The sequence below is a fragment of the Rhinoderma darwinii genome, chromosome 1, assembly GCF_050947455.1.
Source record: "Rhinoderma darwinii isolate aRhiDar2 chromosome 1, aRhiDar2.hap1, whole genome shotgun sequence".
Lineage (NCBI taxonomy): Eukaryota > Metazoa > Chordata > Amphibia > Anura > Rhinodermatidae > Rhinoderma > Rhinoderma darwinii.
In genome coordinates this window covers 523,608,641-523,626,481 of record NC_134687.1, presented here as the reverse complement: position 1 = coordinate 523,626,481, position 17,841 = coordinate 523,608,641, and the positions used below count along the sequence as shown (strand labels likewise).

The 17,841-nt window shown below is 45.2% G+C and overlaps 1 protein-coding gene across 2 annotated transcripts in view; it reads right to left on the bottom strand.

Moving 5' to 3' along the window:
• FBXL17 (F-box and leucine rich repeat protein 17) overlaps positions 1-17,079 on the bottom strand; it is a 715,529-nt gene extending 698,450 nt beyond the window's left edge. The window contains exons 1-2 of one of the 2 annotated variants that reach the window (XM_075836808.1): positions 16,074-17,079; positions 13,982-14,104 (exon numbers count right to left, since the gene is read on the bottom strand). In XM_075836808.1, the coding sequence (XP_075692923.1) occupies positions 13,982-14,104; positions 16,074-16,934 (984 nt within the window). In that variant the 5' untranslated portion in view covers positions 16,935-17,079. The remainder of the gene's footprint in view (positions 1-13,981; positions 14,105-16,073) is intronic. The other variant, XM_075836800.1, reaches the window with a different exon arrangement.
• Positions 17,080-17,841: the final 762 nt, after the last annotated feature.

The window sequence follows — 17,841 nt, the reverse complement described above, 5'->3', positions numbered from 1 at the left end:
GCATGTAAGCCGGAATTCTGGTTCAATTTGAGCCCGAATTTTTGCGCATTTTGAATAGTAAATCTGCCCCATCGTCTGTATGTGCAAGAAGTCTAGTCTTAAAAACTCATTCTACACAAACACTGACTAAGCCTAAAGTTACACAATGGTTGCTTCATATGTCAAATATGTACATTTCACACGTACACGTGTATTTCAATGGGGCCGTTCATACGGCCGTTGTTTTAACGGAGCGTGTGAAGGGTCCGTGGAAAAATAGGATGTGTCTTATTTTCTTGCGTTTTCACGCATCCCTCCATAGACTCTAGTTCTATGAGGGATCCGTGATAAAGCGTCCTGCACGGGTGCACCTCGGACGTGAAAAACTTCCGTTTTTCATGTCCGAGGTTGCACACGCTCGTCTAAATGTAGCCTAAGGCATCAGAAAATTACTGTTTCCGTATTGCGGACTGTAAAATATATGGATCCTAGTGGCTTCCTTGTGCTTTTCCTTTTTTTTTGCGGACCCATACAGTAGAGTGGGTAAGACAGACCGCAAATACGGACAAGAATCGGATACGTTCTATAATTTTGTGGAACAGACATATGGATTTGCAAGAAAAACAAAGACAAAAAAAAGAAGAGGCGTGTACGGCACCATAGAAATTAATGGTTCAGTACACTATACGCAAAAAACGAGTCCTAAATCAGAGAATATTTACAGATTCCCACGTTTTTTTTTTTCTTTTTTTAAATCTGTCCTGAGGTTTCAAGTTTTCCTTTTTCTCTGAAATCTAAAACAAATCTTCTATGTTTATAAAAAGTTAAATGCATTTCCTTTTTTTTGCTGATGAAAGAAATGGTTGACAGAAGTAATTTATGTTTAGGCTGTTTTAGCAGTTGAAAAAAAAAAAAAAAAAAAAAAAAAAGAAGGTTTGCTTGTATAAACACAGTCATTCTTCATCATAGTTTACAAGTGGTAATTAACGGCATCAACACAGAAGCAATCGCTCAGAATTCTAAGTATCTGAAATGAGATCCATACAAATGAGATCCCAGCACCAGACCGTACTGTGAGCACTTGTCTCAGAGAAATTCACTTCTGATTCTGATAGACGCCAATGAAAACAGCTCCAAAAACGGACGTAAAAAACGCCGCGAAAAATGCGAGTTGGTAAAAAAACGTCTGAAAAGCAGGGTCTGTTTTCCCTTGAAAACAGCTCTGGATTTTCAGACGTTTTTGTTGACTACGTGTGAACATACCCTTATAATTGACATACCTTTATTGTTTTTTTAAGTCATTACAAGTAGAAGGATACCACATGTGTATATTTGTACCGTTTATATTAACTTTAATAAAAACTTTCATTAAAAAAAAAACATGATGATTATTGTAATTTATCTTTTTGCAGCATTCATTTGAAATGAAAAAAAAAATTATGTTTTAGCTTTTTCCCCTTTTAGGGGATTTTTATCTATAATGCAATGTAATATTTGGATATGAAATTAAACTCATTCCTGTGTATATTGCGTCTAAAATGCACAGGCATCTGTAAGGACATACATAATGTGTCCTAAAAAACCTGTTTAACCCTTTCATGACCAAGGGTCATTGATGCCCCTGTGTCCAAGTCAAATTTTTCATTTTTGATATGCACTTCTTTAACCCCTTAAGGACGCAGCCTAGTTTGGGCCTTAAGGCTCAGAGCCCATTTTTCAAATCTGACATATTTCACTTTATGTGGTAATAACGTCGGAATGCTTAAACCTATCCAAGCGATTCCGAGATTGTTTTCTCGTGACACTTTGGGCTTCATGTTCGTGGTAAAATTTGGTCGATATATTCAGTCTTTATTTGAGAAAAATTGCAAAATTTAGAGAAAATTTAGAAAAAATAGCATTTTTCAGAATTTAAATGCATCTGCTTGAAAAACAGACGGTTATACCACCCAAAATAGTTACTAGTTCACATTTCCCATATGTCTACTTTAGATTGGCATCGTTTTTTGAACATTATTTTATTTTTCTTGGACGTTACAAGGCTTAGAACATAAACAGCAATTTCTCATATTTTTAAGAAAATTTCAAAAGCCTTTTTTTTAAGGTACCTGTTCAGTTCTGAAGTGGCTTTGAGGGGCCTATGTATTAGAAATCCCCCATAAAGCACCCCATTTTAAAAACTAGACCCCTCAAAGTATTCAAAACAGCATTTAGAAAGTTTTTTAACCCTTCAGGCATTTCACAGGAATTAAAGCACAGTGGAGGTGAAATTTGCAAATTTCGTTTTTCTTTCTGAATTTCAATTTTATTCTATTTTTTTTCTGTAACAAAGAAGGTTTTACCAGAGAAACACAACTAAATATGTATTGTCCAGATTCTTCAGTTTTTAGAAATGTCCCACATGTGGCTCTAGTGCGCTCGTGGACTAAAACACAAGCCCCAGAAGCAAAGAAGCACCTAGTGCATTTTGGTGGTGCTTTTTTATTAGCATATATTTTAGGCAGCATGCCAGGTTTGAAGAGGTGTTGAGGTGCCAAAACAGTAGGAATCCCCCAAAACTGACCCCATTTTGGAAACTGCACCCCTCAAGGAATTAATTTATGGTTATTGTTACAATTTTGACCCCGTAGTTTTTTCACAGCGCGTATTTGAATTGGGCTGTGAAATTAAAAGAATGACAATTTTTCCAATAAGATGTCATTTTTGATCAGAATTTCTTATTTTCACAGGGAACAAAATGCCCCATTTTGTTGCCCAATTTGTCCTGAGTGCGGCAATACCCCATTTGTGGTGATAAACTGCTGTTTGGGCCCATGGGAGGCCTCAGAAGGAAAGGAGCGCTATGTGTTCTTAGGAGTCCAGATTTTGCTGGATTGGTTTTCGGGTGCCATGTCGCATTTGCAGAGCCTCAGAGGTATCAAAGCAATGGAAACCCACCAAAAGTGACCCCATTTTGGAAACAAAACCCCTCAAGGAATTTATTTATGGGTGTTGTGACCATTTAGACCCCACAGTTTTTTCACAGAACTTATTTGAATTGGGCTGTGAATTTAAAAAAAAAAAACTTTTTTCCAATAAGATGTAGTTTTGGCTCAAAATGTCTTATTTTCACAACGAATAAAATACCCCATTTTGTTGCCAAATTTGTCCTGAGTGCGGCAATACCCTATTTGTGGCCATAAACTGCCGTTTGGGCCCATGGGAGGGCTCAGAAGGAAAGGACCACCATGTGGCCTACTGGAAATTTTCTGGTGCTAAGTCGAGTGTGCAGAAGCCCCTGAGGTATCAGTACAGTTGAAACCCCCGAGAAGTGACCCCATTTTAAAAACGACACCCCTTAAGGAATTCATCTAGAGGTGTAGTGAGCATTTTGACCCCACAGGTATTGTGTAAAAGATAATGCGCAGCAGATGGTGCAGAGTGAGATTTGCAATTTTCTATATATATGCCATGTCAGTGTCCGATATATTGTGCCCAGCATGTGCCACCAGAGACATACACCCCATAAACTGTAATGTGGGCTCTCCCGGGTACGGCAATACCCTACATGTGGCTGTTATTAGCTGCCTGGGCACACGGCAGGGCTCAGAAGGAAAGGACCACCATTTGGCCTACTGGAGCTTTTCTGGTGCTAAGTCTTGTACGCAGAAGCCTCTAAGGTACCAGTACAGTTGAAACCCCCAAGAAGTGACCCTGTTTTAAAATCTACACCCCTTAAGGCATTCATCTAGAGGTGTAGTGAGCATTTTGACCCCACAGGTATTGTGTAAAAGATAATGTGCAGCAGTTGGTACAGAGTGAAATTTGCAATTTTCTATACATATATGCCAATTCAGTGTCCGATATATTGTGCCCAGCATGCGCCACCGGAGATATACACCTCATAAACTGTAATGTTGGCTCTCCCGGGTACGGCAATACCCTACATGTGGCTGTTATCAGCTGCCTGGGCACACAGCAGGGCTCAGAGGGGAAAGATGAGGAGGGGTAAGCTGTGCGAAGTGGATCAGAGCGAGTAAAACTGGGGTAAATTAAAAATAAAGGGATGTATGATAAATTTTAAAACACTCTTTCATACAGAGCTCTGGTTTTTCGGGACACGCGTCACATTGATATATTGTGTCCTTCCTTATCCCCCTCTTATAGCAGACTCTGCACCTCTTTTGACTTTTTCCCTTCTTGCCAGTTTGGGGAACTTCTCCTAAAAAGTGTTGCCCTGGTACGATGCCTGTGGCCCCGCTTCCAGAAGTACTGTAAGGCTTCAGGACTTGATCTGACAAGTCCACCCCTCCCATGTACCTATTGTAGTCCAGGATGCAGTCTGGTTTGGGGGTCTCTGTACTGGTACCTCGTACAGGTACATGGGTACTGGTGTGGCATCTCTCTTGTCCTTGTACTTGACACACAATATGTTGCTGCTAGAATGTGCCCTGCTCTCACCTCTTCTGAGTGTTTGCCCAAGCAGAGTCTTAGGGAGGCCTCTCAGGTTTCTTCTAGCAGTGCCGCATGCCGCAGGACTTCTGGAAGCGAGGCAGTTGAAGAGTGGGACGCTGGTATAAAAATTATCCAGGTAGAGGTGGTAACCCTGGTCCAGCAGTGGGTGCACCAAATCCCACACAATTTTTGTATTAACTCCCAGTAAGGGGGGGCATTCTGGGGGCTGAGTACTGGTGTCCTTCCCTTTATATATCCTAAATTTGTAGGTATACCCTGATGCACTCTCGCACAGCTCATACATCTTCACGCCATACCTTGCCCTCTTACCCGGCAGGTACTCGCGGAATTGAAGCCTCCCTTTCAAATGTACCAGGGATTCATCTATAGAAATACACTTCTCGGGGGTGAATGCTGGGAAAACCGGGCACTGAAATGGTCTAATAGGGGTCTCCGTTTATACAAACGGTCAAAACTGGGGTCATCTCGGGGTGGGCACAGCTCATTATCAATATAATGTAAGAAGCGAAGTATTGCCTCATTTTTATTTTATTTTTTAGTTTCCAGCTCAGTTCTGAAGTTGCTTTGAGGGGCCCATATATTAGACACCCTTATCAAACACCCCATTTCAGAAACTAGACCCCTCAAAGTATTCACAACAGCATTTAAAAAGTTTATTAACCCTTTAGGTGTTTCACAGGAATTTAGAGCAAAGTAGAGGTGACATTTAATTAATTTAATTTAATTTATTAGGCACCATGTCCGGTTTGAAGAGGTCTTGTGGTGCTAAAACAGTGGAAACCCCCTAAAAGTGACCCCTTTTTGAAAACTAGAGACCTTGAGGAATCCATTGTAGTTTTCTTGGGGTGCATGCGACTTTTTGATCAGTTTTTATTCTAATTTTAGGTGGCGTGGGGACTAAAAAAACAGCAATTTTACTATTGTTTTTTATTCAATTTTTTTTACAGCGTTCACCGTGCGCTATAAATGACATATTCACTTTATTCTGCGCGGCGATACGATTACGGCGATACCAGATGTTTATAGTTTTTTTTTATGTCTTACGGCGTTTGCACAATAAAATACGTTTTGTAAAAAATCATTTACTTTTTGTGTTACCTTATTCTAAGAGCCATAACGTTTTTATTTTTCCATCAGGAAAGTCGTGTGAGGACTTATTTTTTGCGTAACGAACTGTAGTTTCCATCAGTACCATTTTTAGGGACATGCGACTTTTTGATCTCTTTTTATTCCATTTTTTGGGAGGTGAAGTGACCAAACAATTGTGATTGTGGTACGGTTTATTATTATTTTCTCTTACGGCGTTCACCGCGCGGGATAAATAACGACATCGTTTTGTAGTTCAGGTCGTTACGGACGCGGCGATACCAATTATGTATAGTTTATTTGTTTATTTATATATTTTTATTAATAATAAAGAACTGATAAGGGAAAAAGGGGGACTTTTACTTTTATTACTTTTAAATCTTTTATTTTCTTATTTTTACACAACTTTTTTTTACTTTTTTACACTTTTTTTACTTTGTCCCACTAGGGGACATGAGGGCAGGAGGCTCTGATCGCTATTCTAATACACTGCACTACATACGTAGTGCAGTGTATTAGAGCTGTCAGCTGTTCGCTGACAGCAAGCATAGTGGGTCCTGACTTTGTCGGGACCCACTAGGCTTCCGTCGATGGCGTAGCCAGAGTCCATTGTTAGGATTCTGGTTGCCATAGTAGCCATCACGGCCCGCTATCGTGTAGCAGGCCGGCGATGGCAGCTTAACCCCTAAGAAGCCGCGATCGCTATTGAACGCGGCTTCTAAGGGGTTAATCGGCGGGGACCACGGCGATCGGTCCCTGCACACTAAGCTGTGATAGCCTGCTGTCGGAAACAGCAGGTATCACAGCTCAAGCACGCGCCGGGATTAAATGGCGCCGTGTTTACTCAGGTCACCTGAGCGCGAACGTTCTACTTAGCAGGACGTACTATTACTGACCTGAGCGCGAAGGGGTTAAACGATATCTTTGGAACCGCTTTGAATATCACAACTATTTTTACAAGACTTATGAGGCTTTCATTTTCTAGATTAGTTTAATTAATTCAGTGGTTTTAATTTTTATTAGGAGCAAACAAATCACTAAGGATTAAAGAAAAAAAACACTTTTTTTGTAAAATTATACATATATATATACACACACACACACACACACACTAGAGCTCTAACAATTAGTCTTCTCTCTCCGTCACCCTGGATCGCTGTGAGAGGAGAGTGAAGAGGACTATATACACACATACGACATGAAAATGGCAGTCAACAACAAATTTGTTGACAACGCTCACAGATCCATAGCTGCGGGCGTCGGGAGGCAAGTAAACTGGACGGCCCGCGGCCATGGACGCTACAGTATCCCCCCTCTTACGCCCCCTCTTCTTGGGGCCAGAGCGAGAGAGGAATTTCTTCAGAAGGGTAGGACCATTGAGGTTTTCCTCTGGCTCCCAGGACCTCTCTTCAGGACCAAACCCCCTCCAATCCACCAAATAAAAAGTCTTTCCTCTCACTTTCTTGGTGTCCAAGATCTCCTTAACTTCGAAGGTGTCTGAAGGGTCGCTGGAGGCAACCGCAGGGTGAGGAGTCTTGGTATAGCGGTTCAGAACCACCGGTTTCAGGAGAGAGATATGGAAGGAGTTGGGGATCTAGGAGACAACTGAAGCTTGTAGGCGACAGGGTTGATCTGCTGCAGGATCTCGAAGAGTCAGAGGAACCTGGAAGCAAATTTGTATGATGGCAATCAGTTCCCGGGTCTTACGAGTACCCGCGTGACCTGCCAGTCTAGAGGAGTGTCCCCAGCGGAGGATTCTCCTCAGTCAGCCAGGCGCTCAAAAGTCCTCCCTGGAGGAATGTCCCCAACTTGCAGGGGATTGACAGAGACAATGCAAGACGGATCAATAATGTTCTGTGAAATCTCCATGGTGTCTTCTTTCTCTAAAGGCCTAGACAAGGCATCAGCCCTCACATTCTTGTCGGCCGGGCGATAATGGAGCTCAAAATGGAACCTGGTAAAGAACAGTGACCACCTGGCCTAACGAGGGTTCAGCCGTTGGGCCGTCTGAAGATAGGTGAGGTTCTTGTTTTCCGTAAAAATCAGGATGGGATGAGCTGCGCCCTCTAGTAGATGTCTCCACTCTTCCAGGGCCAATTTGATGGCGAGTAACTCCCGATCCCCAATCGAGTAGTTGCGTTCTGCGGAAGAGAAGCGCTGAGAGAAGTATCCACATACCATTAACTTGCCCTTGGAACCTCTCTGGAACAGGAGTGCACCAGCACCGACAGAGGATGCATCCACCTCCAACGAGAACTGTAGGGAAACATCTGGATGATGGAGGATAGAGGCTGACGCGAAGGCGCTCTTCAGGCTATTGAATGCGGACTCTGCCTCATGAGGCCACATCTTGGCGTTCATGCCCTTCTTAGTGAGGTTAGAGATAGGAGATGTCAGTGAGGAGAAGTTTGGAATAAACGGTCTATAAAAATTGGCAAATCCCAGAAAGCGCAGTATGGCCCTCAAGCCTTGAGGACATGGCCATTCCAGGACAGACTTTACCTTTTCAGGATCAAACTTGAGACCTCTATTCGAGACAATGTAGCCCAGGAAGGGTGAGCATCTTTTTCAAAGACGCACTTCTTCAACTTGGCGTACAGACGATTCTCCCTAAAGCGCAGCAAAACTTGACGAACATGTCTCTGATTAGTCATAGGATCTGCAGAAAAAAAATCATGTCGTCATCAAGATAGACCACAACACAAAAAACAGGAGGTCACGGAAAATGTCATTAACGAACTCCTGGAAGACCGCGGGAGCATTACACAGGCCAAAGAGCATTACTAGATATTCATAGTGTCCGTCACAGGTGTTAAATGCAGTCTTCCATTCGTCACCCCGGCGAATCCGGATTTGGTTGTAAGCCCCACGTATGTCTAGTTTGCAAAAAATCTTGGCACCACGTATACGATCTAACAATTCAGAGATCAGTGTCAATGGATACTTATTTTTCACCGTGATTTGGTTGAGACCCCGGTAGTCAATGCAAGGACGCAGGGAGCCATCCTTCTTTTTGACGAAGAAGAACCTGGCTCCTGCCGGGGAGGAAGACTTCCGTATGAAGCCCCTCTCCAAGTTCTCTTTAACATATGCAGACATGGACAGAGTCTCTGGCAAGGAGAGAGGCTATATCCTACCACGGGGAAGGGATGCATCAGAAATCAGCTCGATAGGACAGTCATACATCGGGTGTGGGCGCAGTGTCTTCGGCTCCCTTTTGCCGAAGACGTCCGAAAATGCAGCATAATGACCAGGCAACCTTGCCAATGACCGAGGCAGAGGAGGCTGAGTCTAACTAATCTGAACCAGGCATCGGCTGTGACACTCAGGGCCCCACTGGAGAACCCCTGCAGAGTTCCAGTCCAGGACTGGGGCATGCAGTCGGAGCCAAGGAAGGCCCAGCAGCACGGGGTTAACAACGAGAGGAGCTCGGAGTGGAGAGCCCCTACTTGGAGCCGCAGCGGCTTGGTCACAGCTATAACTGGGTCTGGCAGGGGTAGTCCATTTACCGATGCAACAATCAACGGCCTCTCGAGAGGGGTAGTGGGTAATTGAAGAAGGTCCACCAGGTCTCTACAAATGAAATTAGCAGTGGATCCAGAGTCCCGATACGCAGAGACCTGATGCGCTTTCTCACCGGGCACTATGGTCACGGGTATGGAAAATTTAGATGGGAGTCCTTCTTTGCCCAAGATTGTCTCTCCTACCAACCCTAGGCTTTGGGGCTTTTGGGGACACAGACGCACAAGATGGCCTCCGAGACCGCAAAAAAGACAGAGTCCCGAAGTGCGTCTGCGTGGTCTCTCCTGGGTAGATAGCTTACATTGGTCCATCCTCACAGACTCCTTAGGAGGATCAGCATTGAGGAAGGCAGGGGTTGCTGCAAGGTAGGGACCGCACTATTAAGACATCCCTCCCGACGAAACTCTTGGAGCCGTTCTCGGAGCCTTCTATCAATCCGGGCAGCCAGAAGGATGAGGTCATCCAGGGTAGATGGCAGGTCTCGAGCGGCAAGTTCGTCCTTAATTTTAGGAGACAGTCCATGCCAGAATGTAGCCACCAGGGCCTCATTGTTCCACAACAATTCTCCCGCCAGGGTGCGAAGTGGATAGCGTACTCGCCCACAGAGATGTCACCTTGGCTTAGGTTCAGCAAGGAAGCCGCTGCAGATGAAACTCGTCCAGGGTCCTCAAACACTGTGCAAAATGTCCAGAGGAGCCCCTGGAAGTCACGGTTCTCTGGTCCTTGTCTCTCCCAGATAGGGTTCGCACATGCAAGGGCCTTGCTAGTAAGAAGAGAGATGATGAAAGCGACCCTTGCGCCATCAGACGAAAATGCCCTTGAATACAGGTTGAAGTGGACTTGGCACTGGTTCAAAAATCCACGACAGGTGCCTGCGTCTCCATCATAGTGGTCAGGAAGTGGCAAATAAAAACGAGGATCAACACTGCCAGGAGGTGTAGTCTGAGGAACGGCAGCTTGTGCCTCCTGCCGACATGCGAGAATGTTCAAGGCCTGGAGGAGTTGGTCCTGTCGAGACCAGAGGTCTAGCATATCCGCCCGCATCTCTTGCGACGTTGTCATGGTCTTGGATCTACCAGCGGGGTCCATGGCCTGAGCATACTGTCACGTTGGGTTCGTGGTGGTATGTCAGCTGGCCAACAGGGCGCAGGTCACAGTCCACAGTTCGTATAAGGTACCTGTGGCAGCTCGGACAGTAGCAAGGGAGGCTCAGCTGGGACTAGGCAGCAGTTAGAAGTCAGGCGTGGAGCAGCAGGACAGGCGTAGATACAGCACAGCACGACTGCAGCGCAGCACTGCACTTGACCAGGATAGCACGGGATACAGGAACAGGGAACACTGGAACTGGAAAACACTAGGAGACCATTTGCTTAGACAAACTAGGATATGACAAACAACACTCAGGCAAGGATCAGAAGGGCAGAGGCCTTCTTATAGTCCAGGAAATCATGTGAGTTGATGATGGTTTTCATGTGCGCGTGCTGGCCCTTTAAGAGCGGGCACGACAGTGCGCGCGCGCGCCCTATGGGACACAGCGGACCGGAGTGGAAGTGAGCGCTAGCATCTCCTAGGAAGGAGACGGGGACCAGCGCTCACACATCCATGGCTGCGAACGTCGGGAGGTAAGTAAACCGGACTGCCCGCGGCCATGGACGCTACACAGTCCCACACCCCCTGTAAATAGCGCTACCCGCCCTGTAGATAGCAACATCCACCCTGTATTTAGCAATATCCCCCACTGCAGATAGCGCCACTCCCCCAGTAAATGGTACCCCCTTCCTGTAAATAGCACCACTGTAGCACCCTGTAGGAGCAGAATCCCTCTGGCTGAAGATCCGCTCCTACAGGAAGCCCCTGATGTCTCAGTCCATATATGGACAGTGACGTCAGGGGTGAACTCTAAAAGCGGAATCCCCTGCCAGAGCGGGGATTCCGCTCCAGGAGTAGCCCCTGACCTCACTGTCCATATATGGATAGTGACAGCAGGGGCATCTCCAGTAGTGGAATCCCCCACACAGAGCGATCTGACACCAGGGATTCCACTCCTAGAGAGAGCCACTAAGGTCACTGTGAAAATAGACAGTGACATTAGTGGCTCTGTCTAGGAGCGGAATCCCTGGCCAGTGCGATCCGACTCCAGGGATTCCGCTCCTAGACTTAGTTCAGGTGGCGCTATTTACAGTGGTGGTTGCAATGCTATCTACAGCAGGGGGGGGGGGCGGCACGGGCTCCCTCTAGGAGGGGAAGCCTCGGCCAGGGGTTCCGATGCTGGAGGGAGCTTAGGTGGCGCTATCTACAGAGGGTTTTGCGGGGGTTGTGGGTGGCGCTATCTACAGTGGTGGGGTGTATTCTGGGGCTCTCAAAGCCCCGACACACATGGGAGTGAGTGCAGTGCTGCTCATACTGAAGCAGAACTGAACTCATTAAACTCGTTCATGGCTGCCGATGTCCATACACGTGCTAACTGCACTTGGCATCAGCAGTTAGAACATATATAGCCGTATGGCAGTCGTGAAGGGGTTAAAGTCTATAAGAGCTCTGTCCTCAACATTTTTAGTACATGTAAATCAGAAAGTGGAAAGGAATAGGATAGGAACAGCACAAAACCGGCACTCCAAGATTGCAACAGACGTTCCGCTGGGTCAGCTCTCACCCATAAATGCTTATGTCTGGAAGAAGTTAATAAACGTCCGCGATAAATTCAAACGTGAAATTTTTTTATTGTTCCATAAAAAACACCATGCGAAGTTTCAACCTCCAAGAGGTCTTTCTCAGGCCTTAAAAGGAAAGGCCTCTTGGAGGTCAAAACTTTGCATGGTGTGTTTTATGGAAAAATACATTTCTCATATTTGAAGAAAATGCTGAGGTTTATTCACTTTTTCCAAACGTAAATTAGAAAATGTGATCACATTAATTGCAAACAACCCCTTTATAAAGAGCTTCTGTAATGAGGGTGGAGATCTTGAAGGTCTTTGGAAATGCCCAAAAACAGTTATTGGTTCAGGCAAGACAAACTGACAGGGATCCATCAAGGTGGCAGAAGCAGTGTACAGCCCCCATCCTACCTCTCAAAGTATGGTTCAAGGGCCTGTTTAGTGGGCATCTTGTAGTTCAAAAAAGAGTGCTTAACCCCTTAGTGACCACCGATACGCCTTAGGCTAGGCCCTCGCCTTTTCACGGCGGCCCAGTCTAAGTCCTGCACGGGTGTCCCGTGCAGGCTGGAGCCAGGGCTCGGTTGGCTAATGACAGCCGGGCACCTGCTCCAACGGCCGTGAACGAAGTTTACTTAGATCGCAGCCGATTAACCCGTTAAATGCCGCTGTCAATAGCGACTGCAGCATTTAACTTGTTTACAGAGGGAGCGAACTCCCTCTGTCCCCCATCGGCGGCCTGCAAATGCAATCGCAGGCCTCTGATGAGGTGTCATGGCAGCCGGGGGCCTGATAAAGGCCCCCAGGTTTGCCCTGGGCATATGCCTATTAGGACGCGCCAGAGGCACGTCCTAATAGATTGCCGGTCAGTTTTACACTGACAGGCAATAATGCTTTGGTATACCAAAGCATTATAGCAGCGATCTAAAGTAAAAAAAAAATTTCCCATAAAAAGTGTTTTTATTTAGTAAAAGTGTAAAAAACAAATAAAAGTACACCTATATGGTATCGCCGTCACCGTAATGACCCAAACAATAAAGTTAAAATGTAATTTAAACCGCAAGGTGACCAAAAACCAATGGCCCATATACCACAAAACAGTACCAATCAAAACTACATCTTGTCCCGCAAAAAACAAGCCCTCATATCACTACATTGACGGAAAAATAAAAAAGTGACGGCTCTTACAAAGAGACGATGCAAAAACAAATATTTTGAGTTCAAAAGTGTTTTTATTGTGCAAACGTCGTATAACATAAAAAAACCTCTACATATGTGGTATCGTCGTAATCGTACCGACCCATAGAATAAAGGTAACATGTTATTTATGCCGCATAGTGTACAGCGTGAATTGAAAACATATAGAACAATGTCGAAATTTCAGGATTCTTAGTAAAAGTTAATCAAAAAATGATATCTACCCCAAAATTGTGCCATTAAAAAGTACAACTAATCCCGCAAAAAAACAAGTCCTCATACAGCTATGTCGATGGAAAAATAAAAGAGTTATAGCTCTTTTAATGCGACTATAGAAAAACGAAAAAAATAGCTTGGTCACTGGGCCTAAAATAGTCTGGTCACTAAGGGGTTAAAGGAGAACCAGTCATTACTTTTTTTTCCCCAACGAAATAACACAGAAGGATTTAGAAATCATATAAACAATGGGCTTTTAGGCCTGTATTGTCTTTTGTATTGCAATTTTTAGATTTTAGCATGGTCTATAGGACCCCCAGAAAACCCTGTATATGGGGAAAAAGTGGCAAAAAGGTCCTAGTTAAGATGAGCATATATGAAGATGTCGTCATATGAGGACATATCAATATATATGTTTTTTGTTTTTTAAAACCTTCCTTTGGATAAATAGGAGTGAAACATAGTTCTATAGTTCACCTATATCCCTTCCCCCCATCCCTTGGTTTAACATGATGGACATTTGTCTTTTTTCAACCATCCTAAATATGTATCTATGTAAAGTGTAACAGAAATGATCAGTACTGTAATCCAAACATTCACCATCCCCTTTGGATACCTGCTTTGTCTTGAGTAATTAAGAGGTGCAAAGACAGACAGATATCACCTCACTGACCTCCATACATGCGGTAACCATTACACTCCCCAGAAGCAATGTCCCAATCAGCAAAGTATAGATTATGCATTAAAACATGTCACATGTTAAAACGAGAGCGTAGAATAAAAACAGGGCAACCACTCAAAATCCTGCAAAATAAAAACTGGAATCTGATTGGTTGATTTAAGAAGTAGTACATTTAGAATAGGATTCGGAGTACCTGGCTTCGACTGCTGAGATCCAGCTGCTTCCAGAACTGAAAGTCTAAGAGGAGGTCACGCCAATATTTACAGACCAGAGATACAGAAAGGCAACGCTCATTCAATGATAGGTGAGAAAAAATCTGTAGGAAAAAGAAGAATTTCAGAGACATCCTGTGTTTTTTGTATCTTGCTCTATTATACATATGATCATATTCGTATAAATCGGAAATCCCTGGAATTAACAAATCTAACCAATTACTGCAAAGCTACAAAAGCAACTTAGAGAACCTTTCACCTGCCCATACAGGTGCAGCATGTAATGGGGAGGGCCGCACAAGCCCTGGGTCACTTTACATTTTTTTTCTACCCTCTTCCGTTATTTAGATATCGGTCCCGTTATATTTAAGTAACCCCCTGAACTGTCAATGGGGCGTGTAATGGCAAGGGGGCGTGTTCCTATCTATGGTTGTCACACTGTCCAATCAGATACGGACAGTGTTACAGCAAGAGGGAGGATAGAGTGAGTGCGCGCACTCATACTCACTCTTCAGCTGTTGAGATCAGTCTTCTGCCGAACTGGCAAGGGGGCGTGTCACTGCTACGGACAGTGTAAGAGCTGGAGAGAGGAGAGCGGGTATGCGCGCTCTCCTCTTCAGCACTTGCACTGTCCGTAGCCCGTGGCTGGTGGTTTTCCCACAATGGACATTTATCACCTATCCATGGGATACGTGAAAAAACTCTGATTGGTGGGGGTCTGATTGTTGGGACTCCAACCACTCACGAGCTTCTCCAAGACCCTTATGTGAATAGATAGCCAAGCTCAGAACCCCTACCGATCAGACATTTATCACCTACCCTATGGATAGGTGGGAAATGACCATTGTGGGAAAACCCCTCTGAAAATGGTATGTATACCTTTGCAACCCTTTATTTTGTGCTCTGATGCATCTAATAGACAGACTGATGCTCCTTTACACATTCTTGATCAAAAGCTTCCTACTGTTAGGGGTTTACAGCTCCTATTCAGACCCACGTGTCTCTATAGTTCCAAGCTACAAACAAACACAGTGTATTCTGCTTCCGGAGTCATAGCCCCATGGACCTGTCACCTACTAAAGGTATGTTAGCAACGAGTATGGGACAGATCTGCTGCAAAGGTATACATACCCTTTAGTAAAGTTTCTTTGCATGATTTTTCTAGCTGGGCATGCAGTCCACAGCACCAGTGCTAATCCGAAATACTGGTAACCTGAGAGATTCAACCTGTTTGTTGGCAAGATTGAACTTCTAGAGCACAAATCACTCTTACTGCCTTGTTAACGAAATAGGGGAGGCCCTGCTGTGTCCACCAAGAAGTCAGGGCCTGCTGTGACTACTGGGGAACAGGGGAGTGGTAAAATGGCAATTGAATAAAACATGCAATTTTGCCTTGGTGCAGCGATAGGGTGACAATTTTTACTTGGGGGGGGGGGCACTGCTGCAACTATCAAGGGGCACTCTATTCTGAGTACTTGTGGGAAAAACCTCAAGTGATGTGTAAAGCATCTCTCGCACATCGCCGCTGGCATCTTAAACTGGCCAAGATTAGTCCGGCCTGCATTAACATCACATTTGCCATTTTTATAGGTGGTGTGCTTTCATATCCACCTGGCTTAGTAGCATGTTCCTTATTCCCCACTAGATGTACTGTGCCGGGGAATATAGCGCATGATATATTAGTTATACTAACACGGTGTATTCTAGATTACACCACAGTACTATTATTAGTAGCCACTACTGCTTGGGCACTGGTGTCACTGTCATGTAAAGTCCTTTGTCACTGGCTTGACAGACAGGATGGACGCCTTCTCTAGGTCTTGGCCTCCTACTATACTGATTTGTTTAGGTTTGCAGCACCCAAAGTCAGCAGTGCTGCCGCCTGCTTATGTGAATTTATAGGTTAATGGCATATGATGTGGGTACAATGTCATGACTACATTTACAATACTGCAGGAAGAGGACAGGGGTGACATGGGAGGCAACTCTGACTATTTATTTGTACAGGGAGCAAGAAAACTTTGACAGCACCCCTTTTTTTAGAGCTACGTCACAGCCGCCATGTGACCTCACCTTCAGCAACAGGGATGGAGGCAGCTGGTTAATATTTAGCGGCTCATCCTCCACCTTGTGCGTTTCAGGATCAGCTTCCCTGAGAGTCTGCGGCTGCTCCTGGGAAGATGAGGAGCCGACGCTAGAGGAAGCACAGCACAAGTTCTGGTTGGTTGGTTCCGTCCCATAAGTGGGATGTCCCTGCCCTGCTGTCCAGGACTGGGAATGCTCCTCTGGAACGGGCAAGTCCTCTTTTTTAGAACAGTCCAGTGCTGGATTCCTTGAAGGTTGCTGTGCCAGCTCCTCTGTACAGGGCAACGCTGGATCCCCAGTAGGCTGATCTGTAGGTTCCCCAGTACATGGGGGGGTGTGGTCCTGGTAATGCTGGGTGCTGGGGTGCCCCTCATCTCCAGCAGAAGTTTGCCCCCCAGGACAAGGATGTGCCCGCTCCTCTGACAGCTCTTGTGCCTGCTCTTCTGCTGGGGAACATCGGGGTTGCTTGCAGGGGGTGCCTGGCTGCTGGTTCTCTCCACTGTTCTTCCGCTTACACACCATGGTAAGAGTATCAGAGTCGTGCTCCTGGGAAGTGACAGTGTGCAGACCACTGCAGCTCCGCTCCTGCCAAGTGTTCAGCAGCGATAGGTGGGCACAGTCCTGAGAAGCAGTACGTGGAGCAGAGTACACCGGCTCACTTACTGCAGGCTCCCGCACTAAGAAGCACAGCATGCAGGGTGCACGGAGCAAGCAGTCCCGGTGCTGCAGCTTCTTCCTCCGCTGGGCTCCGGATGATGTGGGGCCGCGACGTAGCTTACAAAAGAAGCTGCCCATAAATGACGACCAACCCGAGGTGACGACTCTGGAGCGGGCACTGACCCGGCTCATACACTCACTGACACACACTCTAATGCTTTCTCCGTTACCGCCGTTCTGATGTCATCACAACACTAGACGTCATTCAGGAGAGTAATGTTTCTATTGGCCGGAAGGAGGACGCTGCGTTACGTCCATCCGCATGGTACGCACTGTCAAAAGAGAAAGTCTGTGGCCATATTTGTAATGGTAAATACCAAGATTATGTCGGCCGCTTGCAAGCATATGTATTGTCTGTCATTTATCATTGCCCTCTTCCAACATGGCGGTTACGTTTCGTTTTTCGAGAACTACAGTAATAATCTTGGAGCATGTCATACAAAGCACAGTGCCCCCTTTGGTTCTAGACTGACATTACATCTGTAGTAGATTTGAAGTACTGATCATATATTTCAGAACTGTGAGCTTGTGATATCTCATATGTCTTTTTTTTCTGGTCATTTGTCATTTAATATAGGAGAAACTCTCATCTTCAGACTGTAATGTACTGGTTTTTTCTTTACAAACCTTGTTGGCTCACTGTCTTATGTGATAATGCTGGATATTGCATACCTTAAGTGTTCATAAAAAAATAAATGATGGCTCTTGGAATGTGGGTTGATGTCAAAAATAATAATACAATTCTTCTGGTTACCAAGGCCATTTGGCTGTGTCCATAAGTGGTTTAACAGAATTTGACATAATGACGGAACACTTCAGGTCAGGACTTCTGTAAGATGCTTTAAAAAAGTTTCTCAAAACGTTGCACATATACCCAAGAGGGTACATGCCAAACATCTCTGGGGTACACAGCTTTAGTCAGGGCCGCCATCAGGGCAGTACTACTGGTACTGCCATCAGGGGCCTGGCCACATGGCTGAAAAAAGGAGCCCGCCAGACTCACCTTGCTCTCAGCGTGTAAGAAATGCGCGCGCATTTG